Source organism: Leptonotus elevatus, chromosome 2, assembly GCF_054856555.1.
Source record: "Leptonotus elevatus isolate MCC_2025b chromosome 2, RoL_Lele_1.0, whole genome shotgun sequence".
NCBI classification, from domain to species: domain Eukaryota; kingdom Metazoa; phylum Chordata; class Actinopteri; order Syngnathiformes; family Syngnathidae; genus Leptonotus; species Leptonotus elevatus.
Window position 1 is genome coordinate 39004152 of NC_141240.1, and position 17011 is coordinate 39021162.

Below are 17011 nucleotides of genomic sequence, written 5' to 3' on the forward strand. Positions count from 1 at the left end.
TTTGGACTTCGCCTGCGTCTGACTCTGCTACTCTGGATCGGAGGAACAGCCAGCACGCAAGGTGAGTTCCTTGAAAGTTAAATATAACAAAACATGCTAATACTGAGATAATGTTGAACGAAAACTGAGGACCATTCTAACAATTCTTATTTGAATGTGGCCCCTCACACTGATTGATGTGATGTCACGACATCGTACGATGTTACTTTTTTATGTAACAAGAAAAAAAAATTGGTACACTTGTTTGGGCTGAGAAAAGTAATATTAGAATGTACAGTGAAAGAGGTTTTAAAGTCATGTTTCCTCATGGAAATAAACTTTACTTCTTGTATTTATTTAATTGTAGCATTGTCACATTCCTCACAGTCATACAGGTTTGAACAAAAAAAGGTAATGGCTTGCAACTTGATAGTAAAACATAAAAAAAATTAACTGCATGGCAAGATCTTTTATAAATATATTTTAGAATAGAAAATAAAGTGCTGGATGGACTTAACGTCTGGGACTGTACAGATTTCTGAAGGGACACATTTTGTAGCCCTGAAATTCAACTAAAATGGTGACTTCAAACCAAAATGGCCGACTTCCTGTTCAGTTTTGTGCATAGGTCCTTGTGGTTTTTCGCTTAAATTTGAATATTTTAAAATTGGAAAAAACTTTGTCAGTGCATCATTTCCCCCCCAATTTGCCAGTGAGGTTTATTTACGAGGAAAAGCAAAAGTTGCTTTTCTGGCATGTCAAAGCTGTCAAAACGGGAAATCATTCATCAGAAGAATTATTACAAGAATGATGTCACAGCTATTAAAAACTAACATGGATATTTGATGTATTTTGCCATCAATGGCACTGAAGTAGGAAGCTAATTATCGGCGCAGGCATTTTGATGAATATCGGTATCGGCCTTTTTTATTGCCGATAAAAAGAACATCTAAAACCATTTTAATATCAGGGAACTATTTATTTAAATTTTAAGTTAATTTTATAAGAGATTCTGCGTAACCTGGGAACCTTCTGAACCACTCTTTTTCTCCAACATTAAAATAAAAAATGCGAATGTTTTTAAATTTGGGGGAAATTATTTACTATAGAAAAAAACTACAGAGAGCCATGGTATTTACTTGTTTCCATTTAACTTTTTAATACATACTGATAACCTTGGGAGCTCTGTGAACATTTTGTTAGAAACATAAAAGGATGCCTTGTCTATGATCTAAGATTGAAAAAAAAAAAATTCTACATTTTTACAAAGTCAAAAAAAATGTTCAATAAACATGCTTTAAAACATTACAACAAAGTTAAGATTGGCATTTCAACCGTATTTGTATTTTAGAAAATGTTGACACTAATTTCTTCCCCCTCCTTTTTTTTATACTGAAAATAAATATCGGCTCCAAATATCGCATATCGGCCTCCTTGACTACTAAGAATCGACATCGGTATTGGCCCTAAAAAAAAACATCGGTTAGGGCTGTGCCCAAAAAATCAATTCTCATAAGAATCGCAATTCTCATTTAGTATGATTCAGAATCGATTTTAAATGTCCCCAAATCGATTTTATTTAAATTATTTTATACTGTCTTGCCTTTGTCTGTGTGTGCCTTTATTTGGAGCGCTGTCTATGTTGTACCCGATTTGGCCACTTAGGGGCAGTGTGGTTCCACGCGGTCTAATACACTGTTAAGTTGTAGCCACATTAGAGAGAAGAAGGAAAAAGTCACAATCAAGTTAGTCCAATAAAAGTGTTTTTTTGCAGTGTGGAGCGCGCTAATTAGCATTAGCGAGTCCGACTGGAGTAGATCATTACAATTCATTGCACATCTATAGATTGAAGCAAAAATCATTGTCAATCAAACCATTTTGAATAAAAAATCGTTCCCAATCGAAAATCGGAATCGAACCGTGAGACATTCAAAGATTCCCACCCCTAATATCGGTCTATTTCTACACCGAAGTTTTCAAAAGTTAACGTTATATTCCCTCAGGTGAGGTCTTCTCTTCTGCCTCCGTGAGCGGCGAGGCGGGCCAGCCCCTCCTGCTGGGCTGCAATGTTACCACGGCAACGGGCGACAGCGTCCATCAAGTGCGCTGGCTCGACGGCCGTGGCAAGCTCCTGCTGGCGTACCAACACGGGACGCCGATTCACATCAGCCACCAGGAGCGCAACGTGCAGCTCGCCGCTTGGCAGAGAGACGCCAGCTCCATCAGCATGGCCAAAGTGCTGCCTGAGGACGAGGGCTGCTACCGCTGCGTCTTTGACATCTTTCCTGCGGGCTCTCAAGAAGGCGTCACATGTGTCAGCGTGACTGGTGAGTTCAGTCTTTGCCAGTGGTTGGAGTATGCGCAAATACTCTTACTTACTAGTACTAGTACTTGAGTAGATCATTTAGTCTCAGTTTCTGTATTGTACTTAATGTTTTCTTTTTTATTAACAGACATTTGTACTTTTTCCATTGTCAAAATGTGTCTTAGGCTAGCCCCCAAAGCGCCTGTTTATGGCATTAAAATCTAATGTGAAAAACGTAAGATGTGTTTTTCAGTTATCCTTAGCTAATTTAACATTTTGCTAGCTCATGAGCCTTTAGCGCATGGAGAAGCTTGCCTCCACTCTGCTCGGTCTGCTGAATGTAACACCATTCCCTTCTGAAAATGGAATGCTAGTTTATCTAGCATCTTTCTTTTGCCATACACAAAGTCCCCTGGTTTCTGGAATTTCTGCCACCAGGTCGTCACAGGACATGAGGCGCTAGCCACCAGTTAGCTTGTGAGCTAACGGCTACTAGGGTTCATCTCAGTTCGCAGACAAGTGGCAGGCTTGTCGGTGGCTTCGCTGCCTCACTTGAGATGCAATTGAAGATTAATTTGCGGGATGTAATCATTGCTAGCTATTGCTAAATGTGTGCCGTCGTGATAGAATTGGGCCTTAATTTAAGTATCTTAAAATTGCGCAGGATAACCACCAACAAATCGATTTTCATAAGAATCGCGATTCTAATTTAATACGATTCAGAATAGATTTTAAATGTCCCCAAATTTATTTTTATTTAAATTATTTTACACTGTCTTTCCCTTGTTTATGTGTGCCTTTATTTGCAGCGCTGTTCATGTTGTACACGGTTTGGCCACTTAGGGGCAGTGTGGTTCTGCGTGTTCTGATATACTGTTATGTTGTAGCCAAATTAAAGAGTTAAAGGAAAAAGTCACGATCAATTTATTCCAATAAAAGTTGGTTTTTTTCCAGCGTAGGAAGAGCCATATACCGGTGAGTAATGTTAACATGCTTCTGTATACATTTCTGAAGCGTTTTGGATGAATAGCCGTTCCTTTGAGTGATAACAGTGCTGCAAGTAGCGCGCTAATTAGCATTAGCGAGCCAGACTGGAGTAGATCATGACGATTCTTTTCACATCTAAAATCATTGCCAATCAAAATGACAGTTAAAACGCCTTACAGAGAGTCGGTGCGTGGAAACTATCTCTATCGAATACTTTTAGAATTTATTAATCGACTAATTTGATTATTTTAATTTAGCATTAGAGTGTATTACAATTTTTTTTTTACCTGATTACTCTTTATTAACCAGTGATTTATTTCGTACTTTTTATTGATATAGTGATTTAAAAAAAAAAAGGGTGATTGATGTTTTAGTATGTTACCGATTCGGCCATTGTTTTCCAAAGTAAAAACCGATGTTGGCAAATGTCTTATTTTGATTAAATTGCTTTCATGAAGGAATACAGAAATCAGTCAACAATTACTGGTGATATGCTGAAATCAGAGCATTTGGACAATTTTGAATTAAAAATGTCTCCAAACAATGACTCGATTATTAAAATAGTCGTCGATTAATTTGATAATCGATTACTTGTCGATTAATCGGTTAATTTTGACAGCTTTAGTGGAAACTCTTTCATTAATATTCCATGAATTTGTCAAATGATAGTGGAGCATCATCTCACAGTCACTGACGACTGAACATCTACTTTATTTTTTTTAAAGGAGTAATTACATTTTTTTTTATCCTCTTCATACTTCGACTGAAGCACAGCGTGTTTTGCCATCTCTGGTCTTCAATCACCATTCTTGAGCAATGTCGCACAAGTTGGCCTTTACTGCACTCTTTGTACTCTTCACAAAGAGTGCTTGTTCCTTTTGCATCTCCCAGAATCCCCGGACATAGAAATATGCTGGCTTCCCCACCACCAGAAGAGCAGTGACTAAAACCCGCCCACCCAACCGCCATCCCGCTACCAGTTTGAACCCCGGCGCAGGTGTGAGCAAAAAAAAACAAACATGCGATGCCACGCCAATATTCTCTTTGTGTCAGTCAGGGTACATCAAGACGGCAACAAGACGGCGGTGAGCGGCAAGCCCGCTACGCTGTCCTGCCGGTACAGCCTGCCCGGGCGGGTGCTCCAGGTCCTTTGGAAGAAAATGGCTGATCGGGGAGGCGGCATCACCGTGGCGTCCTACTCCCAAGGTCACTACAACGTAGACGAGACTCTGCAGAGCCGCCTGAGCCTGAGCAAAAGCCTCGGCCACACCCGGCTGCTTTTCCAGACGGTTACGATGGATGACGAGGCGTGCTACACCTGCGAGTTTCACACCTTCCCAGACGGTACCAGGAGAGGCACCGCGTGCTTTTCTGTTTATGGTGAGTTTGGCCACAAGTACCCAATCACAACAACAACAAAAAACGCCCTTAGATTGTTCAGGCATCAGTACATCAATAAATCAATGTTATCAAAAAGAATTCAAGGTTACAGCAGGTCAAATTAAGTTTCACTTTTTTTTTTTTTAGACCAATACCAAAACAAGGATTCACTCTTGAGTCTTGAGAACTCACTTATACCGATACCAAGTACCGATATCATTAGTACTTGTGATTCATAAAATTTCAATTAAGACAGTGACTGATCATTGGGAGTATCGATGGCTGGCGTCAGTGCCCCTCATAAGTATCTGTTGGTTGGTGCAGGTAAGTTTTTGTGATATAACAACATGAGACCGTTTTCCACCATTAACTCATTTGCTCCCAAAAACATATAAATACGTTCTGTTTTAAATGTATTGAGTGTTTTTTTTTATGCCAGAGCATACACAAGGCTTTGATGCAGTTTCTGGCCTGAGGAGGTCGCTTAAAGCAATGGTAGTTATTACAAAAAATGGCCAGCAGGTGGCAGCAGAGTATAAGAGATCAACCAGGGCCATGTTGAAAACAAGCTATAGGTTTTAAACCGTTTTGTGAATAATGATGAAACTTAGCTATATTCTAAAGCTAATTGCTGCAAAACGGAAACAGATGATGAAAGAAGAAACTCAAAAAAAAATTTTTGATAGGTTCCAGGTTTTTGTAGCAATAGAACACAATATTCTGTGGGCCTTGCAAAATCCAGTAAAACAGCCGGGAGCGAAGGGGGTTGCTTCAGTGAAAATGGCTGCGAGTGAATGAGTTAATGTGACTTAAAAACTTGTACCTATTGACATTTTTCAGAATCACGTTCTGATCATTTCGATCCAAATTCAGATTTGTTTTCCTTTTGGCGCCCGTGATGAGCTTTGAGAAGGGAAGTTCATGCCTGAGGGTCCCCTTTTATCGCTCAGGAAGGGGAAAACAAGTTGATAAATAAACCACATTCCTTTCTGTTAACCACGTCGCGAGTGCGCAGGTTGAAGTTCGGTGGCGTTTGGCGGCGACTGGTGAACATCTTATTCATGTTTTGTTAGCGTTAAGATTGCGAGGAGTCCTTGGGGGGAGGATCCTTCGCTCAAAAAGGGAGTGATTAACTTGGTTTCAGCTATCCCCGTGTTCCGTCACAGAATATGCGGAGCGACATGGATAGATGGCAAGTTTTTGTGAGCAATTCCCTACTTTATCCTCCAGTTTTACCCGAGGTGACGGTGACCCGCGCGACGTCGTCTTCGGGTGTCACCGAGGCCAACTGTACGTCCCGATCGCGGCCCGCAGCCGAGATCGCGTGGAACATCGGCGGGAACAACCAAAGTCTCAACGCGTCGTTGGTCGCCCTCTACTCCGAGGGTGACGGCATAACCACGGTGACGAGCACGCTGCTCCTCTCGCCGGGGCAGCTCGCCGAGCGCTCCGTCCAGTGCATCGTACGCCATCGGGGACTGGAAGAACCCCTCGCTGTGTCCCCCAACGACACGACTGGTGAGCTCTTTAGATCCTTCCTTTTATGTGTACTAGTTTGTTTCAAACTGAAGTTCAAACAATATGCACAGTTGAAATAAATGAAAGTAAAAACTGCAGGGCAAACTATGTTCTCAAAAACTGTGCAACAATGTACCACAGTGTTGTAGAAATATGTAAATAGTTAAGTCATTGATTAATGCCCCCCAAAAATCGCATTAATCATATTAATTTTGACCATAGATTAGCCTTTAGCGTGACAGCGGATAGCTACGTTTAAGGTAGCACAGGTTGTGTTGAGCAATAATCTACTGCCATGCATTAAAGTAAAGCATTTCATAAACGTCTGCATATGACATCCAGAATATTTTTTCTAGTCAAAATATTCAGGTCGTTTAAAAAAAAAAAAAATGCAAGTAATTAACTAATAAGAAAAAGAGGAGGATGAGAGTGTGCAGTGGATCAAAAAATGTTGAAGACGTCCCCATAACATTAAATGTAGAAAGAATGAACACGTAACTGGTGCTCTTCAAATTTGGTGGGCAAAAAAAGGCTTTTTAAGTAAGTAATTAATCACTATCCATCCATCCATCCATCCATTTTCTGTACCGCTTGTCCTCACAAGGGTCGCGGGGTTGCTGGAGCCTATCCCAGCTGTCTTCGGGCAGTAGGTGGGGTACACCCTGTACTGGTTGCCAGCCAATCGCAGGGCACACAGAGACGAACAACCATACTCACAATCACACCTATGGACAATTTGGAGTGTCCAATTCACCTGCCATGCATGTTTTTGGAATGTGGGAGGAAACCGGAGTACCCGGAGAAAACCCACGCAAGCACGGGGAGAACATGCAAACTCCACCCAGGAAGGTCGAAGCCCGGACTTGATCTCACAACCTTAGTAATTAATCACGATTAATCAAAACTCCAGGATGTGATTAATCTGATTTTTTTTTTTTTTTTAATAATCGTTTGACTGCTCTAAAAATAACCTGACGTAAAGGCCACATTCCAAAAAGATTCCAGTCTGCGTAACAACAAAAATACTTTTAATGCAAAATCTCACCAAGGGCTAAAACACAACACAATACAAACATCAGCTATGATTGAATGAATTTGGCCAAAACTGAACAGCAAAGTGTCATCCACCACTACTTTTCTTTTTTTTTTTAAGATGGGTTCGGGGCACACATGCAAAAAAAAATCTCTTCTAAATTTGACATACCCCAGAGAGTGTTTTTAACACAATTTTGAATTTAAAAAAAAGAAGCTAGATTCTAGCATATTTCTTATGCTTACACATTCCTATATGTTGAAGCAACAAAAATATATCTATAGCCCCCTGTGAGTCGTCGCAAGACTTTCCATGCCACAATGAGAGGTGCTAGCCACTTGCTAGCTTGTGAGCTAACAGGCTTCTGGGGTTGTGGTCTCGGCCGGCAGACGGTTGTCGCGCTCTTTTGGCGGCTGTGTTTGTCTCCTGTGTGACGTTGACCCCCCCCCCCCCCCCACACCGCGCAACATTTGATGGAAATAGTCTGTTTGGTTTGTGCCATAAAATGTTTCGTGCGTTTGTTTGCCTGGCTTGGGGAATTTAATGCTGCATTTGAGGATGGTCGGAAGTGTGTACGGGAACGCCCCTTGAACTCAGAAATTCCACTTGCGAAGTTGGGAAAAAAAAAGGACCCCGACTTCAGCGATGGACAACAATTTAAGTGACGTCACTCTTCAATGGCGACCCCTTTTGGAAACACAGACCGTGAATGGTAAAACACAATTAACACTATTGAGTAGATAGCTTCCTTCATTCATAAATATTCAACATAACTTCACGTAACACAACGTACGTGACAATCTGCCGCTATCTCCCTGCACGAAATGATACGGTGAACTACTGAATGGAATGGAATGCTTATGAAATAAGATAAAAACAATAAATGAAGCAAAATTGCGAGAAGGTAAGTTTGCTGGAGGTCAAAATGAGTTTTGAGGACCAAAATAAAAAACAATTTATCACTATCCGCCATTTTGGTTGTTTACTTTCGCCTCGAACGCTTTCAGGTCGGAACTGGGGAAAAAGCAACTCGGATATATCGGACTTCCGACCAATCTCGAATGCAGCATATGTAACGACACCGAGCTGTTCTGTAAATGATGGCGTCTAGGAAAGATGCATTTTCAGGATTAAGCTACGCTAGCTAGCTAACTGCATACTGTAATTGTAGAAATGCGGCGAATAAATGTGAGTGACCATATTTTCATATCCAAAAAGATGTCAATGGGCCCAGCCTCCAGATACTTAAATAGTACTCAAAGTTCACTCTAAGATGATGTCATGATAACTATTTTAACATGCATCCCTTTATGGGTCGAAAACAAAACAAAAGCATAACTCTCTTTTGAAGTCTTACTTGACAAATGAATAAATAATGACAGAATGTTCTAAGCCCAACCTTTTTTGCTCCTCCGATTGACCTTGTCTTTTATTTTTATTTATTTATTTTTTTTTTGGGGGGGGGGGTGTAACCCCCACCTAGACTACCTACCTAAGTACATAATATAGAGTATACTTAAGTATACGTAATTTTATTTTTCAAGTGTACTTATTCTTTTACTAAAAGTAAACTTTTAAGTTAATTGCTTGGGACAACATTGGTCCATTTTAGTACACTTAAGAAAATTAAACTGGAAATATACTCTCCTAATTTTGAGTATAATTCAAGTATACTTTTTTTTGGTAAGGGACGTCTGTAGTTTGGAAGCACAGGACAAAAAAATTGGGCCACCGACCCAACTCAGGACCTTATTTGCATGTTCAGCAATTGAGCTGACCTCATTTTTTCTTCAAACGAAATACTTAAAATAAAATATTATAAAATAACTTTCTTAATATATAACAATGACAACACGCTCAGTAACCCCCCCAACCGCCTCGCGATCAATTTAGGAGCCGTCCGCAGTCTACCATTTGCAGAAACTTCAACTCCCATCTGTCGCGCATTGAAAAGCGGACATTTTCATGAATTTATAAAACCCGGACGCACGGACAGGATGCAAAAAGGTCTGGACAAAAGAGGATGACTCGAGTCCTAATCCCCGCGATTTGAGTCACGTCGTGGCCTTTGCTTTGAATAGCAGTTCTGGCTGTTTTTTTTATGAGGTTACTGAATGCAGCAAGTAGTTCATTCCTGTCCTACCACATCTGACAACATGCCATGCATGGATGTTTTTATGTGCTGCAGTGAGTCCCATCACGGTCATCATCAGTTTGCTGTGCAGTCTGGTGGCAGTCCTGATCCTCGTCTCTTTGTGTGTATATCACCGCGGTAAGTTCTTCACTTAGAAAATGGCCACAGCTCCTGGCAGGAGAGGAACAGAGACTGGACAAATCCCTTTTGACAAAGATGTCTTTTTTGGAAAAGGTTCAAGTTTCAAAGCTACTTTCCACGCAAGAGGATGTTTAACCTTGTCATCATCCTCGTTCCTGTTCACACCTTTCTTCTCTGGAAAGTGTGACGGGGGTTTTTGAGGCCCAGTTCCCGTTTAGCTTGAATCATCTGCCCACAAAAGTACACATTTGACAACCTTTGAAACGCTTGACTAAAATACTTGGACATTTTCTATTTATCATTTATTGTTTTATTTAACTTTCGTAACAATCTTCAAGAAGAATTTGATATCATATTTATTGCATATGCTGGGATTGTGATTGATTTGTCTTAGCTCGCTGATTGGCTTGATAAATACAATAAGTAGATTGACTGCCTCATATTGAGGCTATATTTTAAACGTGTCCTTCCTTGCCTGATGAACTGCTACGAAGAATCTGAAATACAGAACGTCGACAGTTGAAAGACCATAAACTTGCACAAATTGGAATTTGACCAAAATTAAAGGATATATATATATAAAGTTGAGTTCACTGTATTGTATGACTCATCAGCCTCAAAGGAAGATGTTTAAAAAATATATAAATATAGACACCTTGAAATAATCACCTAAGTAATTTTTTGGGGGATTTTTCAGGAAAAACAACAAAATTAACCGTTTGTATGATGAGGAGATGATTGAAGCAATTTTTTTTTTTTTTTGCAAAAAAATTACTTATTTTTATTTTAAGAGGGTGACAATGTATTAAAATGTTTTACCAATCACAGTGGTTAACCTCTTTTTACACTTGACGGTTGAGCATGAACCAAATACAAAATAAAACTTTACTTTCAGGGGGACATTTTATGGAAAATTGTTCATATGCAAATCATTTGGCGCTCTGGAGTGCTTGCCCTCGCACAAATATGAAAGGTCACAACCAAGCGCATCTTTAGTTATCTGCCTATTTCGGAAAATGTCTCTGTAAGCTCGCCATTCCGCACTTTTAAATTGACATAACAATCATTCTACACCCATATCGTATTTCTCCACCAGACTGGCCAAAGTTTCAGAGTGAAAGAACCATTTTGACGCAGGGCTGAAGTAACCTACTATCAAAGTCAAAGGTCAGTTTAGCTGCGGTGTTAGCACAGGTTAGCATTAGCATTAATAAGTTGCGTGGCGATGGACCTTAAGTTAAGAAACCTGGGAACTGTTTGACATTGAGATGAAAAAGAAAAAACAATGTCTCCTTTAGAACTGCATCTACAAGTGACAGTGACACATAATTGAATAATTAAAATAAATAATCTTTTGTGGGGGGAATCAAATTCCCAACAAATCAGGAAGCTAGCTAGCATCTCAAAATTGATTTTGCTCAACCTTTAGAGGTTCTTGTTGACTTTATTAACTAAAAAGCCCGAGTGACAAGTCACAAAATGTTTAGTTGCAGAAAAACTGGCTGCATATTTTTTATTTTTTTTGCCTTTTCTTGTCTAAATGTCCTCCTTTGTTGCTCCAGAACGGAACAACAAGTGGCGATTGTTTACAGCTGCGACAAAAAAAGACATGTCCCCTCCGAGACAGTTGGGAGGAGGTTGAATTTGGAAGCCAGGCCGTGACAAAAATATCTCCCTCCCTCCCTCCTTCCTTCACATAGAACAACACACACACACAAACTTACAGTAAAACAGTAGGCTTTTAATGTAAACTGTTGTTTTTCAACTTAGCAGCACTTTGGAAACCTGAGGTTTCGTCTAGTGAATTGTTGTCCCTATATTTGGAATTTTAATGCTGATTCAAGGCTGGGGAAAAAAAAACCACAAAACAGTAACCACATCAATGGTTGGGACGTTTTTTCGTGGCACCTCTCTTAGCAAGCAGGATGTGCAGGGAAGGGACCACATCCTGCCCGGTAAACACAGCCAGCCAGATTTAAAAAGTCTACACACCCCGATTCAAGTCTTTGTGACATAAACATTACACCATTAACTTTGAACTGTACAACTCTCAACAAGATCTTTTAGCGTGGATAAGTAAAAATAAACTTGTTAGACAATTTGGTTGCACAAGTGTGCACACCCTCTAATGACTGGGGATACGTCTGTGTTCAGAAGTAACAAGAGTGGAGCCTTTAATCACACGGTGAGTAATCTTTAGCGTCATCTAGTGGTGAATAATAATTTATTCATTTTAAAAACCCTTTATTGATTTCAATAATATGCAAAAAATTATATATTTTTTTTAAATATATAACCGTAGGTCTAGTAATCGCTAATTATATTACATAAGAAGCAACGGTCCTTAAAGGAGACCGACATGTTTTGCCGCGATTCAAATCTAGATTTGGAATTCCCATCCTGCATTTAATCCAGATCTGAGCCCGTGTTGGGCATTTCAAAACTTCAGTCCCAATTCTGGATCAGTTACAGCCTGAGAAAGAAAAAAAATTGCCTTAACACAAAATTGAACGGCATTTAAAGCGGAAGTCAACTCAAAAATGATCTTGATATGTTCTATGTGCACGGCATTCAGATTCATACTGCATTTGCCCCGAGCGTGTGATGTCATTTTCATTGGACATCAAGTGGCAAAATGGCTGCCGGCCTGCCGCTTTTGCATTTGGTATATTGACTTGAGGTCTACAGAAGACGCTTTCTGTCCCCTGTTTGTGATCCTGGGGGTGGGGTGGATTTGGAAATCTCAATCCAGGAAGATCAGGATTATTATGATCTAATCCAGCAAAATTTTGAAATAACGGTGTAGAAAAATGGGATTTGGAAATCTGGATTTCAATTTTTGAAATACTGGGCCAAGACTCTCAAATGCAATAGAGATCAGCAATGCCCCATCTGGGCAAAGATGGAACTCATGTTAAATTGGAGTCAACATCAGACCGGAGTTATAAGAGTTTGATTTTTTTTTAAATTATAATTAGTTTTTATTTCGTTTTGATCTTTCTTTTTATTTCAGTTCATTTTAATTCGTTTTTAGAATGTTTTTTTTTCTTCCAAAAATGGTTTGTTTTAATATTTTTTTAAATGAGTATTTGTTGAGTGTCACAAAAAAGTACTGTGTAATAAAGTGAACCACAATTCTCAAATGACTGTTTGACCTTCCTTCTTTCGTACGGCTGTACTATAATACCGAAATAAAAACATATATATTTAATTTCACTAACAATGTTTTTCAACATTTTAGTTTTAATTATTTTGTTTGTTTTCGTCAACTATAATAACCTTGGTCAGCACACACCCCTGCAAGCATTTGATACACAAATTCAGATTTTTTCTTTTTTCTGACTTTTTACTTTCAAGCCTGAAGATTAAATTTTTGCTTACACTGACCGCTAATTAGAACTGTTTATCATTCCCTTCGCCATGTCTAAAGTCTCAGTTCTCATGAGCTGTGCTTGTGTCGTTTGGACTTTATTTTTATATTGTCGAGCTATTTCTTACTTGTAAGAAGAAATACTATTGAGAGTGCAGACTTCCTTCCTGTCCTCTGCACTTTCCTTGTCGGCGAGCGTTAACAAACTCTTTGAATGCAACACTTGAGGTCGCATTGTCCTAAAAGTGCATTCAATGTATTTGTGAAAAAGAGGAGGGCCCGTGAAACGTTGCCTCTTTGAGTAATGTTTTGGTTAGTGGTGATGGTCGGAAAGAGTGGCAGACCAGTTACCTTTTGCGGTTGATGCCAAATAATTCTTGTGAGACTTTAGATACTATTTTAAATTTGGTGTGACTTCACTCATACATGACAACATGTAACCCTCAAGGGAGGTCTGGTTGTATTGTATTTCTTCATCGATCAACATAAAGAATCAATTGCGAACGTCCCCTTTTATGATCATCACGGGACTGATAACAAAAGCTATCAGCACGAGTAGGAGTGTGACCGTGCACATTTAATTTTGCAGGTGCTGCACTGACAACTTTCATAAACCGCAAGCATCGCACCCACAACAGCACGCCCACATAATTTGTAAAACCTGCTTCCCCTTCCGCTCATACAAATTTTTGGATGTGTAACTACCTTTTTTTTCCTTTTTTTTTTTTAACAATAACCCCTGAAAATCGCATCTCATTCCTCCAAAACCGAGACTGACATCTGGGATGTGAGAAGAAGCCGCTACTTTCAGTCTCATGTGAAACAAGTCACTTCTCTGGCTTGAACGTGGGAGAACGTTGACCTTCCATCACCGGCCGTATGTCATACTCGTATATCTGCATACTCGGAACTGTCCTCTTTGAGCCTCCTCGTTCGAGCGGGAGTGCCGAGGAGCTGCTGGTGGTTGAGAGCGGCATACGTGACGGAGCTTCCCTCTTTCTCTGTCCTTGTTTTTGGATGCTTTTCTTCCTCTGAACTCGTCTTACTGTAAATGTAGCTGCCGGAGGAGGTTCGTGTATCTTGTGGTTTGGCGCCGGCATGCCGGTTGGCCAAAGACAAGTGCTGCAAACATCAATATACATCATTTGTAGATTCTGTTGATAAACATTTCCAGAAGTTATATTGAACATAAAACGTATGATGCCTCACTTCGGTTTCAGTTTGTGTCTCTCTCGTCGCGTGACCTGCATGGAGGACATGCATTGTTATTAGATCAAATGTGTACTGCTTTATGAATATGTAAGTACAGATATAGTGTACACTATTCCGAAAGGGATGTTTGGCTTTTGGGTGAAATTTCAAGATGGACCTAAATTGCATCACATCATTTACAGGTACATTTCAGTTTACCTTTTATTTGCACACTTTGTTCTCTTAACAAGGAGCCAAACGGCAAATCTCACAACGGATGTTTGATGATGAATCGACTAATACAGTGTTTCTCAAACATAGTTGACATCAAGAATCACCCCTTAGGCACATTTTTATTCCTCAAAATTCTATTACTTTAATATTATTAACATTGACAGTATGCTTAAATTAAGGTGAATGTACTTAACTCATTCACTGCCATTGACGACTACAGACATAAAAAATGTATTAGAACTATTTCTATTAGTTTAACATTTTTTCCACTTTTGTTAACAAGTGTGTATAAAACCTAGGAAAAAAATGATTGTACATTTAGAACAGATATAATTTTTTTGATTAATCGTGAGTTAACTAGTGAAGTCATGCGATTAATAATATTTAATATTTTTCTATTATAATAACAATTTAATCGCCTGACGCTCCTAATTCTTAATAATGTTTTCTTTTCTTTTTTAATAATCTTTTTTTTCTAAAGAAAATATTATAAAAAAAATAGGGGCGTCAGGCCATTTAAAAAAAATCATAATTAATTGCATGACTTCACTAGTTAACTAAATCAATAAATTTATTTCATTATTTTTTAAAAGAAAAAAGACAATAAAAAGCAATATTCAAATTCCAAGTAAAGCAAAAGAATGAAAGGGAACAGAAAGAAGTAAAACTTGTTTTGTCTGCCCCTGATAAAAATTAAAAAAAAACCTCACGATTAATCACAAATTTTGTATCTGTTCTAAATTTACAATATATATTTTTCTAGGTTTTCATACTTTTGTTAACAAAAGTGGGAAAAAATGTTAAACTAATAGAAATAGTTCAAATGAATTTTGGACATCTATAGCCGTCAATGGCAGTGAATGAGTTAAACAATGATTCTGTTAAAATCTATTGCCAATAATAAAAGCAGTTGTAAAAGATTACATGCAAATACACTTAAAAGTTACAACTGAACTGCAAGCCACAAACGTACTGAATAAAATCAATTTTTAATCTACTTTAATATGCCGTTTGAGTGTTTGATCCTGTGATTACAGTGATTATTTCACATACCATGACAGAGCGCTTAGCACCACACTTAAGGATTCATAATAACACATTTCCAAGATTATCCACTTTTATGCTTTTTTTGTGATTCACCCAGTCCCCTTTTCTTAAAAAACATAAAAATAAAATCCAATTAAACCAGGAAATGTTTTGGCCATTCATGCATTTTTTTTTGCCATTCAGCTCCTTGTTATACAACAACTGAATACACCAAGCTTTTTTTCTGTGTTATGTATTAAAAAAAAAAGACCAATGGGTAGAAAACACCTCACCTTTACACCATTGCATTGAAATGACAGAAATAAATATCACGATGATGACGAAAGCCATAGTGCCTGCGGCAGAGTACACGTACATCCATTGCCCGTCCTCCATCACACCTGCAGATAGAAAGACACACTTCATGTAAGAAAACGTGAGTGCAGTGTGCTAGTGTTCGAATAAACGAATCATCTCAAAATACGTGCAGAATAGGCTGCAAAAAAACGTTCTTACCCGTTTCATTCTTAAATGAGATGTTATCTGCAAAACCAAAGGTGGTATGTAATGTTAGTCGCCTCCAAAACGACGCACAATTCATGATTATATAAAGACATACCATCCACAGACACTTTAATGTTGTGTCCTACGGTGAGTCCACTTTGACACCGATAGAAACCCGTATTGCTTTTTTGTATATTTGTGAAGCGTAACGACAACATCGTTTCCACTTTGCTTAACTTCTTCAATTCCACGTTAGTATGAGAATCACTAGTCACTGGCACGGGATTGTAGCCTCCCAAGTCCAACTTATACCAGGCGACATTATACGACGGGTTAGTGCAATTAGTATTGTGGTATGTGCAATAGATCTTCAAGTTGTCCCCCAATGTAGCGTTGTAATCAGTTGGGCCCTCCACCATGATTTGCAGGCAGTCTTCACCGTCTGGACAGAGAGGACGAGAAACACATGAATTACCACTATAAGGCAGTATAGCAGGAACTTTTTTTGGCTTTATTTGCAGAGTATTGAGCATTTCAATATGGCCCACTGCGCTTTCAGATCTCAATACAGCGATTAGCTAACAGTCACTTGTAGGTCCAAATTCCACAAGGGGGGCCTGATTTGACGCAGACACTTCTCCACCATGCTGCCTCTCAATCACATAGGCCTATTGTTTTATTTCATAACCACTGTGCAAGTGTATAAAGGTAAAGGGCTCTATCATACATCGAATCTAGACCTAACAGTATTAAAAAGAGAAGTTCTAATGACTTTTTTTTTTTTTTTTTTTTTTTTGCCCTCAGACGGTCACAAAATAACATAATCGTCATTGAAGAAGCAACTTACAGCTGACACTTGAAGTGAGATGCAGCACTGCCCAGACGGACAACAGCACACTCAAAGAGTGGTTCATGATTGAGGACGATCCTCCGCATCTTCTCCTTGCAGCCAATTCAAAATGATACGGTCTCCAAGCCGCATCATCGTTTGGTGAACAAACAGAAGTACAACTTCCTTTGTCTGTTCTAACTTCTGGCTTTGCAAATGAGAAGTGGAAGTAAATGAAACTTGGTGGGTGGGCCTCTGCAAAAGCTGCAGTCTCCAAACACGACAACGACTCTGCTTAACAGTTTGTGTTCTCACACGAACAACCTGAATCGCACACGCACACACTACTACATTGTTTATTTCAAGCTCATGCAACTATC

General features: G+C 39.1%; 2 protein-coding genes across 3 annotated transcripts in view; one reads left to right on the forward strand and one right to left on the reverse strand.

Annotated features, from left to right (window-relative positions):
- LOC147179965 (OX-2 membrane glycoprotein-like) overlaps positions 1-12620 on the forward strand; it is a 22143-nt gene extending 9523 nt beyond the window's left edge. For both annotated transcript variants that reach the window (XM_086067992.1, XM_086067991.1), the window contains exons 2-6: positions 1-61; positions 1983-2306; positions 4325-4651; positions 5882-6169; positions 9391-12620. The exon at positions 1-61 is cut by the window's left edge and continues 52 nt beyond it. In XM_086067992.1, the coding sequence (XP_085924118.1) occupies positions 1-61; positions 1983-2306; positions 4325-4651; positions 5882-6169; positions 9391-9491 (1101 nt within the window). In that variant the 3' untranslated portion in view covers positions 9492-12620. The remainder of the gene's footprint in view (positions 62-1982; positions 2307-4324; positions 4652-5881; positions 6170-9390) is intronic.
- Positions 11198-16883, reverse strand: btla (B and T lymphocyte attenuator). The gene is made up of 6 exons (XM_086067996.1): positions 16650-16883; positions 15918-16244; positions 15815-15841; positions 15592-15699; positions 14057-14091; positions 11198-13969 (listed from the first exon to the last, which is right to left on the reverse strand). The coding sequence occupies exons 1-6, from the start codon at positions 16714-16716 to the stop codon at positions 13730-13732; spliced, it is 804 nt and encodes a 267-aa protein (XP_085924122.1). The 5' UTR covers positions 16717-16883; the 3' UTR covers positions 11198-13729.
- Positions 16884-17011: the final 128 nt, after the last annotated feature.